The following is a 10,795-nucleotide window of genomic DNA, read 5'->3' as shown; positions in this document are numbered from 1 at the left end:
TTATTACATATATTTCACAGTACACATTTTAACTTTCACAATGATGAAAATTATCATTCTACTCTACATAGCTTACAAAGTCTGTGAACTTTAACAATAAAACCATTTCCTCCATTTGAGGTGATAAGTATATTACCTTCCTTTTGTTTAGTAACATCTGTTCCCTCTTTCACTCATTCCTTCTTTACTATGGCTTTCTTTTCTTGACTGTCATCAAGTAAGTTGTAGGGACCTATTCTATCACTTTCATCATGCTATTCCTTGTCTCTGAAAGATTGAGAGTTAAATAATCTTAGGCTGTCAATAAAGGTCTCCATTATCAGACAGAAAAGGCTCACCTTTTGTCCTCTGCTGTTCCATGAATTCATCCTTCCTTCTCTTCTCTGTTCATTAATTTTACAAAGTATTTTCTGACAACATAGTATTAGTATGTAAATTAAGGTACCCCCTTTTTAAAATGTGTAACCATATACAATTTTGTACTTTAACAAATATGTTTGGGAACATATCAAATATTGTGCTAAAAAATAAGAATGCCAAGAAACATCGAACTCCTACTTTCCACCAATTTTGATGACGCTGCTCTTTGTGAATTCTCCCAGTGAAGTGACCAACATACCATAATATGAAAAGAAGAAAACCTTTTCTACCTGAAATATATCCTTTTTCATTTTTTTTTTTTTTTGGTCATGGGGCTTGAACTCAGGGCCTGAGCATGGTTCCCAAGCCCTTATTGCTCAAGACTAGCACTACCACTTGAGCCACAGTCCCACTTTGATCAGATTCTCACAGACTTTTTCCCCCCCAGGCTGGCTTCAAACCACAATCCTCAGATCTCAGCCTCCTGAGTACTTGGGATAACAGGTATGAGCCACCAGTGCCTGCCCAGCAAAATAGCCTTTTTTCCTTCTCAGAAACTCATTCAAACATCTTCCTCTGAGCCCCTTGTCAAGAGCATCTACTAATTCCCCCATTGCCTCAGGTGCTTTGACACTGACATATTATATCTCCCTAGCAAAGTTGTGTCTTTGAAGAAAGGAGTCATCAAAGTATCAGAAGTCAGTCTAGTACCTAGCAGAGTTAGATGCATAGAGACAGTTCAATGTTCTATTTTAATTAGTTTCAGGGAAAAATAATCTACAAGCTTGTATATTCTTACTGAAATGACTAAAATGGAATATTGGTTACCAATTAAAAGGCAATGATATTCCCAGAAACAGCCAATAACTAGCTCTAGGGTTATTCTTGTTTAAATGGATGGAACCAAGATCATGAAAACTGTGACTTAAAAAAAATTAATTTTCAAGCCAGGTGCTGATGGCTCATGTCTGTAATCCTCAGTACTCAGGAGACTGAGATCTGAGGATCACCATTCAAAACCAGCCTGGGCAGGAAAGTCCCTGAGACTCTTACCTCCAATTAACCACCTAAAAATTGGAAGTACTGCTGTGGCTCAAAGTGGTAGAGTGCTAACCTTGAGCACAAAAGCTCAAAGAAAGCACCCAAGCCCTAAATTCAAGCCCTACTACCACAAAATGTAATATAGTAATTGTCAAACATGTGTATACTAGAACGTGGCTGCTTTGGATAGTAAATATATTGTAAACAAGAAATCAGTTTTTCAGGAAGATATTGATCAGACACTTTGTGTTCACAAACCAGCATGTTGGATTGAAACCTCTTTGTACAACTACTTAAATGTAATTTTAAAAAGAAATCACTCCTTTAGTGTTAATCAGTCCAAATGATCTAATTTCTAAACCTGCAAAGGGAAAAGAATACTAAACCATGATACCATTAGAATATACTAAATTTATTGCAAAATAACCTTTAGGTATTATGTTCATATTCATAATAAATGATCACAGACATAGTAGCACATGCCTGTAATTCAAGGGACTAAGGCAGGATGATTTTGAGTTCCAGACCAGTTTGGGCTACATAGTGAGATCTTGTCTCAACAATAATAGAGCTGGGGGGCTGGGGATATGGCCTAGTGGCAAGAGTGCTTGCCTCATATACATGAAGCCCTGGGTTCAATTCCCCAGCACCACATATACAGAAAATGGCCAGAAATGGCGCTGTGGCTCAAGTGCTAGAGTGCTAGCCTTAAGCAAAAAGAAGCCAGGGACAGTGCTCAGGCCCTGGGTCCAAGCCCCAGGACTGGCCAAAAATAATAATAATAATAATAATAGAGCTGGGTGCCAGTGGCTCATATCTGTAATCCTAGCTACTCAACAGGCTGAGATCTGAAGATTATGTTTCCAAACAAACTGGGCAGGAAAATCCTTGAGACTCTTACCTCTAATTAACCATCAAAAAGCTGGAAATGGAATTGTGGCTCAAAAGGCAGAGCACTCACTAGCTTTGAGCAAAAGAAGTTCATGGATCATGTCCAGGTTGAGGTTCAAGCCCCAGGACGTGTGCACATGCACACACGCACAAATACTCACTAATAACAATGATGGTAGTATAGTAGTAGTAAATGCTTAGAAAAAATAACCCCAAAACATTTCTTAACGATGGTAGGTCAACTGAACCATTCTTCAATATTTAACATGAAAAACTCCTAACAAAATGACAACCAAACTTCTGACTGCATTTAGTTTTCATAAATCCTATTTTTAACAGTTAACCTTAGGCTGGGAATATGGCCTAGTGGCAAGAGTGTTTGCCTCATATACATGAAGCCCTGGGTTCAATTCCCCAGCACCACATATATAGAAAACGGCCAGAAGTGGCACTGTGGCTCAAGTAGCAGAGTGCTAGCCTTGAGCAAAAAGAAGCCAGGGACAGTGCTCAGGCCCTGAGTCCAAGGCCCAGGACTGGCCAAAACAAAAAACAAAACAAAGTTAACCTCCAGCCTATCCTGTCCCATTTGTGTATACTCCTGCCAACCTAATAATTTTTGCACTTAATTTTAAAGCAAATATTTCTCATTTTTTCTTATATAGGTATTTACATACTGTAATGTTCATTATTAAAATAAAATTTGAGGTTTTTTCTGGTGTTGGGGCCTGAACTATCAGGCCTGGGCTCTGTCCCTGAGCCTGTCTGTGCTCAAGGCTAGTGGCTCTACCACCTGAGCCACAGTGCCACTTTGGCTTTTTCTGTTTATGTGGTACTGAGGAGTTGAACCCAGAACTTCATGCATGCAAGCAATCTGCCACTAAGCCACATTGCTAGCCCCAATAAGACTTTAAAGTTAAATAGGCAGCAAGGCAAATATGCTATCTTGCTTAAGAAGAATTACCTATGATACTGTTAGCCAATGTGCCCAAATTTGTGACTGCTTATATTAGAATATACATATACTCAATTATCTATATGATAAAAAGTTGGTGCTGTGATCTTTCATTGGTTGATAGTTATCTTATATAGCTACATAGCATATAGATTATTTTGAATAAAATCATAGCAGGACTTTTTATCAAAGGTAGAATTTTTTAGCCTGATGAGTAACAGATCCTGAAGACCAAATTCATTTTCAAATCACAGGATTGAAATCATTTGCCAAAGTCATCTTGTTTACTTCTGTATCATTGATCTCTATTCCACATTAGACTGCTGCTAGGACTTCTAAATATAATTTTTTTCTTTTTTTTGCCAGTCCTGGGCCTTGGACTTGGGGCTTGAGCACTGTCCCTGGCTTCTTTTTGCTCAAGGCTAGCGCTCTGCCACTTGAGCCACAGCGCCACTTCTGGCAGTTTTCTATATATGTGGTGCTGAGGAATCGAACCCAGGGCTTCATGTATACGAGGCAAGCACTCTTGCTACTAGGCTATATTCCCAGCCCCAGGACTACTAAATATAATTTTTAACTGCATACACTGATGTGGATAAGGTAAGAAGCCACAACCAGATATGGTAGAGAATGCCTGTAATCGTAGCATTCATGATACTGACACAAAATATCTCAAGTTTAAGAACAATCTGGGATATACAGCAATATACAGTCTTAAAAAAAAAACACTCATAGATGTCCTAGTAATTTTATTTTACTTTTGCCACAAAGAATTTGAAACAACGAAGTTTGTATTCATCACACATAATAATCAATAATGAAATCAGTAATATTAAATACAAATAGTACATAAGCCATATTTTATTGACTAGATAAAAACAATTTTCATCTAGTGACAAAGAAAATGTAAACTACCTCTAAACTTGGTATTTAAGCACAAAATTCTAAAAGAACAAAAACAATATTGATAATCAAATTAACTGAGGCTTTTAGGAGCTAAAGAAAACTTATGTAATTTAAGGGAAGAGACAAAAAAAACTATGTGTGACTTAAATTTTTGATAAATGCACAAAACATTTGATGAAGAAAAGTAACATACTTCACATTATGTCCAGCTTAAAATTCCTTTTAAGTTCAAAATATTCAAGGTAGTTCCCTAAAGATACATATCTTCTTTAACTAGAGCTTTCAGAGCATAGAGGTCATTCTTTCATCACAAAAATATATTTAAACAATTCTCAGTGTACTTTAAGTATAATTATCACTCTTCAGAGTGTTTGCAATAACTGTAAATCTCTGTTTCAGGAACTCTTTTTTTTGTATTAGAAAGTTTTCGATAGTGTTAGCTTCTCTGAAGAGTCCATCTATCTCGTCAATGTAGGATGCATCTACTGCTGCTCTTTCACTAATAGGAAAGAAAAAGGTTTATATTAAGCTAGTTACAAAGTCTAAATAGACCCTAGAGATAATGGTTCTTTACTATACCGTATTGTTAGCTATTTTGTCAGTAAGATAGTTAAGTATTTAAGAGAAATACTTCATGTAATATAAAGTATACATCAATTCATAAACCTCTATATAATTAATATCACTAAAAATACCTTCTCAAAGAGGCAGTCACACAAAATTTTATATGTGGTATCTGGTTAGAGACAAAGATATATTCATTCTAATATTAGCTCTGGCAATTCAAAACCAAGGACATTTAATAATAGAAAAGTTGGGGCTAAAACCCAAAGAAAAGTAGGCTGCATTGTTTCCCTCATTTTTAAGAACTAGAATACGTAGACCAGAATAAGTATGGTTGCACATACCTGTAAAACAACTAGGGAGACAGAGATCAGGATGATCATAGTTTTAGGCTAGCTAGCACAAAAAGTTAGTGAGTCTCCCACCTCAACCAACAAGCTGAATGTAATAGTTCATTTATGCAATTCAAGCTACCAAGAGCAAGAAGTCCTGAGTTCAAGCTGCAGTGGTAGCACAAAAAAATTAATTTTTAAAAATCCAAGGTCAGCCCTGGGTAAAGGTGTAAGACCCTATCCAAAATATAACTAAAATCCAAAAAGGACTGGGGCCATGGCTCAAATTAAATAAAGAACAAGCCTTGCAAGCATCAGATCCTGAGTTCAACCCCAATACCATCAAAAAATAAAAAAGAACTGATAGAATAAAAATGTTGACGTTTTAAATTACGTGACACATTTTTCTTTTTGGTGCTGGTCCTGGGGCTGGAACTCATGGCCTGGGTGCTGTCCTTGAGCCTCTGAAGGTAGGCTAGCTCTCTGTCACTTGAGCCACAGCTCCACTTCCAGACTTTTGGTGGTTAATTGGAGATGATAGTCTCACAGACTTTCCTACCTGGGCTGGCTTCACACCACAATCCTCAGATGTTTGCCTCCTGGGTAGCTAGGATTACAGGCATGAGCCACTGGTGCCCAGCCACATAATACGCTTTTTAGCCATGGAATTCATGGAACTTTATTTCCCATTACAAGGTTTCCAGAAAAAAAAAAACTATTACTAACATAAAGACCCAAGAGAATATACTGTAAGTACTTGCCTTAAGATCTTTGCATATGTAGACAACATCAGATTAATTTCCTTGTTCATATCTGTTTAAAAAAATTAAGTAATGAAATGTAAAAACCCTTTTTTATAACATAATAAATGTATAGAAATATAAGCATTTTATACATCACCACTCAAATCTTTCTCTGGAGCTTCATCTTTATAAAAAAGTCCAGAATACTCAGAAAAAGATACATCTGATTTTTCAGGAGAAGACAGCTGTGGCATTTCAGGCTAACAGAAGAAATAAATAAGTATATATATGAGCAACAGTAAGATGTTTAGGACATATAGGCTATTAGGAAAATAAAGCAAATATGCTATAAATTATATATCCTAATTATATTTTCTAATTATATATTCTAATCATTTAAAATTTTATCATCAAGGAAAGTTTTAGGTCCAAAAACACTTTACTCAATATATTCTATTTTGGTTTTAAATTAGAATTTGGCTTTTAAATTTTATTTTGAAAATGGTTTTAAATTAGAATTTGGCTTTTAAATTTTATTTTGAAAATGGTTTTAGTGTCCTGATTTAAAAAAATTTTTTAACTACTAGATATATTCAGAGTAATATAGCAACTTCAAAATGGACAATAGCCAAGTGTTTGCAAAACTTTTCAATATAATAGTCTTCAAGGGATTAAATAATGCCCTTTATGCAAAAGACCAATTGGTGGGACAGCAACAAAAAGTTTAGATACAATAAGATCAGTAACTACTATATCTTGGTATTTATCCTCTAACAAAATAATTACCTAAAGTCCTAGGTATCATGAAGTCATGGACTTCTTACATTTCTAGATCACAGTCTACCAAAAAGAAATCTCCCAATAGTTTCTTGGAGGTCTATACTTATCAAAAAAGCAACTAAATAGAATCAAGATAGTATCTTCTAAGGTGACCTTAGCTGTGAGAATATGAAAGTACTCATAAGTAAAAAAAATCTGAGAAATATGTAAACCAGAATAAAAGATTAAGACTCCAAAGGCTTACCTCCAATTCTCTTGGTCTCTTGCAATTTCTAGAATCAGGCTTTGCAAGCTGATTTGCCATCATATTTTGGAAGCAGGAACTATAAAGTTCAGAGCAGTGTCAAACTTAAGTACAAACTCCATGGAACTTTTTTTTTTGCCAGTCCTGAGCCTTGGACTCAGTGCCTGAACACTGTCCCTGGCTTTCTTTTTGCTCAAGGCTAGCACTCTGCCACCTGAGCCACAGCGCCACTTTTGGCCGTTTTCTACATATGTGGTGCCGAGGAATCTAACCCAGGGTTTCATGTACAGGAGGCAAGCACTTTTGCCACTAGGCCATATTCCCAGCCCATGCAATAACTCTTGTAACTCATTCCCATTCCCCTTTCTAGTGTAAAGGCTGAGTTCAAGCCACCACAGTATCAGCACAGGTGCACATACAGGAAAAAAAAAATCCAAACAAGATCTATTCAAATGGTATGATGTCTAAAGTCCTCCATCATTTGGAGACAAGTACAACACCACTATATACACTCAGCCAAAACAATCACTTAAGCAGTTGTCTTATTTTAGGACTAGCTCAGGTAAGATTCTTCAATCTTCATAAAATCTCAGTGTTCAAATAGACCTCACAGGGGCTGGGGATATAGCCTAGTGGCAAGAGTGCCTGCCTCGGATACACGAGGCCCTAGGTTCGATTCCCCAGCACCACATATCGAGAAAAAACGGCCAGAAGCAGCGCTGTGGCTCAAGTGGCAGAGTGCTAGCCTTGAGCGGGAAGAAGCCAGGGACAGTGCTCAGGCCCTGAGTCCAAGGCCCAGGACTGGCCAAAAAAAAAAAAAAAAAAAAAAAAAAAGACCTCACAACTCAACTCATTCACTGTCTCCATCTCCCTCCCCCCCTTCAAATAAAACAAAAGCAAGATGGTTAACAAGATTTTACAAAACTAGACCAGAAAGAGAAATATTTCCTCACACTTCTGATCTGAAATTGTTTCTATGGTGCTATCTTGCTTTAGTAGAGCATCAAAGAGCTTTCCCATAAATTATAAAGAAGTTTTTCCTAAGGGGTCTCTAGTAATATGCACAAAATACTACATTTGCATTTGCCTTGGGACCTGAGAAATGTTTCGGACAAACGACCCTACAGGAAAATTCTCCTTTTCTTTCCCCTCTAAATTTTCCCTTTTCCTTCTCCATCTCCTCTCCTTTCCCAAAGTGACATAACTTGTCAAATAAAAGCGTCTATAAGGAGCTCATGCTGCCTCTGTAAAAAGAAAACTCCTGGGGCTAGGGATATATAGCCTAGTGGCAAGAGTGCCTGCCTCGGATACACGAGGCCCTAGGTTCGATTCCCCAGCACCACATATACAGAAAACGGCCAGAAGCGGCGCTGTGGCTCAAGTGGCAGAGTGCTAGCCTTGAGCGGGAAGAAGCCAGGGACAGTGCTCAGGCCCTGAGTCCAAGGCCCAGGACTGGCCAAAAAAAAAAAAAAGAAAACTCCTTTTCTGTCATCATTGAAAGCCTCGGCCTAATTCAGGCGAGGATCCTCAAGCCTGTGGAAATATCCGCCACAGACACGGCCGTGGGCTATGCAATCCTAGGGCTGGTGCAAGGCTATTGCCAAGAACTTTTTTTTTTTTCCGGGTCTTAAGCAACCATCTTTTTCTTCCTTCTCAGTGCCATTTCGGTTCCTCAGGCTTGTCCTTCGGGCCTATTCTGACGCCTCAGGGCTCTACTTCCCGCCTGTTCTTACTCCTCGCGGCCCAACTTCCGGTCCTCACAGCCCCCCCCTCCTACTTCCAGTCCGCTCGGGCCTTACTTCCGGTCCACTCGGGCCTTACTTCCAGCCCGCGCTGCCCCTTCCACACTCCCCCCCGCCCCCAACCTCCCGTCCTACTTCTAGTCCACTCTGGCCCTTCGGGCCCTACTTCCAGCCCGGGCTGCCCCTTCTCCCCCTGCCCCCCCCCCCCCCGTCCTACTTCCAGTCCGCGCCGGCTCCTCAGGCCTTACCTCCGCCATCTTCCCCCACTTCCCGGCCCCCCCATCCCGGCTGCCCTGGGCCTGTACGTCCCTAAAGCCCCTAAGAAGCCGCCCCAGTCCTCGCCCACGGCCATCCTTCACACTTGGTCTCGCTGTCCGGAGCGCTCATCTCTCTTGTCCCACCAAGAGCCACCTCACAGGGCCGGGGCGTGGTGGGCACCTTCCTGGTCCTCGTCGCCACCGCCGAGTGCGTTCACAACGACCGTTGGGCAGGCGCTCGAGTGCGCAAGCTCCGCGCCCCACGTGACCAGCGGAGGCGCGCGCGCGCGCGCGCGGGCTCCCAGCAGGCAGTGCGCGCGCCACGTGACGCACGCAATGCGAAGCGCAGCCCTCCCAGGAGGCCGGGAAAGCCTCCCGCGTGACTTCTTTGAACCTGTTCCAGATGGATGCGGAAGCTTCGAGAAGCAGAAATCTCTTTCCCCTGTGGAAAGACAAGGGGAAAGTGAAGCTGCGCTCAAGAAGAAGCAGAGAAGGGTAGCCGAAGCTCTCATATTTTAATTCCCCACCCCACCACCACCACCATGGGGCCTGAACCCTGGGCCCGGGCGCTGCCCCTGAGCCTCTGTAATCAAGGCTGGCGCCACAGCACCACTTCCAACTTGATCCCACCCATTTATCGGAGCTATGAGTCTCATGGACTTTCCTGCCCAGGCTGGCTTTGAACCGTGATCCTTAGCTTTCAGCCTCCTGAGTAGCTAGGACTAGAGGCACTAGCCACCAGTGCCCCACTGGAAGTTTTTGTTTTGTTCTGTTTTTGTCCCAGAAGATTGGAGTCTCATCAGAACACCTCCCCCCAGGCCCTTGCCTGTTTTCAAATAAAGTTGAGAGGGGCAGTATCTGGTGCGTTTACTGGAAGGACTTAACTCTGAGCACCCTCTACCCTGTCCTCAGTGCAGACAGAATTTCACACCTTTCAAGCCTGAATGTGTCAGTAAGTTTAGTTGGCCTAATTAGCAAAAGCTTTCACCAAAGGATTTATGATACGCGTGCCTCACGTGCTACTTGTGGCCTCCTAGCCTGATTAGGTGCTTTGTTTAACATGGTAACTTTGACCTTCGACATTCTAGACTCATTTCCAGGTAGAAGCATATTACATAAGACAAAGGTCAATAATATGCCCTTATGAACACCAGGAGTACAATTTTACACCTCATAAACCATAATACATAACCATTTTCCCCTTTTTCTAATTTAAACGAGTTACTACTAAGACTTGGAAGTGACTAGGGATGTAGCCCAGTGGTAAGACATTTGTCCAGCATGTGCAAAACCTTGGGTTGGGGAGGAGGTTGATTCGCTAATGTTGTGAAATAAAAGCCCTTGCCTACTAAATATTGAGTAGATGATTGACAGTCTGCAAGGGGCCACTAAAGATAAGGTTATCTGTTGGAATTTCTACTATCAGTAGTAAATTAAAGGTGAAAGTATTTTTTCATTTTAAATAATCACCTTAGCCAGGACACAGTGTCTCACACCTGTAATCTTAGCTACGCAGGAAGATGAGATCTGAGGATCAAGGTTCAAAGCCATCTCCAGCAGGAAAGTCTGTGAGAATCTTACCTCCAATAAACTACTTTTGAAAAAAAAAGTCAGAAGTAGCACTGTGGCCCAAATGATAGAGAACTACCTTTGAGCACAGAGAGGCTCAAGGACAAAGCCTAGCCCAAATTCAAGCCCTAGGACCAGAAAAAAAAAAAATCATGCTGAAGAACTATCCTTTAGTACAATGCTGTGTTGTTCCTATGTTTTCCTTTTTCGGTATAAATTTTCAAAAAATACAATTGTAAGGATTTAAAAATTACATTTTCTAATGTCCTTAGAGAATTGTCCTTTTCCTTACCTACATCTACACTGCTATCTCTTTGTCTCTCTCCTCCCTCGCTCCCCCAGTCTGTCTCTGTCTCTGTCTCTGTCTCTGTCTCTCTCCTCTCTGTCTCTCTCTGTGTCTCTCTGTCTGTCTGT

General features: G+C 40.6%; 1 protein-coding gene across 2 annotated transcripts; it reads right to left on the bottom strand.

Moving 5' to 3' along the window:
- Positions 1 to 4,294: 4,294 nt before the first annotated feature.
- Tex12 (testis expressed 12) lies at positions 4,295 to 9,013 on the bottom strand. 2 transcript variants are annotated; one of them, XM_048340977.1, is made up of 5 exons: positions 8,994 to 9,004; positions 6,814 to 6,892; positions 5,947 to 6,049; positions 5,808 to 5,859; positions 4,295 to 4,649 (listed from the first exon to the last, which is right to left on the bottom strand). In XM_048340977.1, the coding sequence occupies exons 2-5, from the start codon at positions 6,874 to 6,876 to the stop codon at positions 4,493 to 4,495; spliced, it is 375 nt and encodes a 124-aa protein (XP_048196934.1). In that variant the 5' UTR covers positions 6,877 to 6,892; positions 8,994 to 9,004; the 3' UTR covers positions 4,295 to 4,492. The 2 variants fall into 2 exon arrangements, with proteins under 2 accessions (XP_048196934.1, XP_048196933.1); XM_048340976.1 differs by having other exon boundaries at positions 4,297 to 4,649; positions 8,917 to 9,013.
- Positions 9,014 to 10,795: the final 1,782 nt, after the last annotated feature.

The sequence above is a fragment of the Perognathus longimembris genome, chromosome 3, assembly GCF_023159225.1.
Source record: "Perognathus longimembris pacificus isolate PPM17 chromosome 3, ASM2315922v1, whole genome shotgun sequence".
NCBI classification, from domain to species: domain Eukaryota; kingdom Metazoa; phylum Chordata; class Mammalia; order Rodentia; family Heteromyidae; genus Perognathus; species Perognathus longimembris.
This window is presented reverse-complemented; position numbering and strand designations above follow the sequence as displayed.

Bases quoted from the DNA above. Each gene is read 5' to 3' on its own strand.
- Tex12 (XM_048340976.1), bottom strand. From the start codon at position 8,942: ATGAGCGCTCCGGACAGCGAGACCAA. The intron at 6,050-6,813 runs GTAAGCCTTTGG...TTCTTCTGTTAG, and splicing joins AGAGACCAAGAGAATTGGAG to CCTGAAATGCCACAGCTGTC. The intron at 5,860-5,946 runs GTGATGTATAAA...TTTTTTAAACAG, and splicing joins TCCAGAGAAAGATTTGAGTG to ATATGAACAAGGAAATTAAT.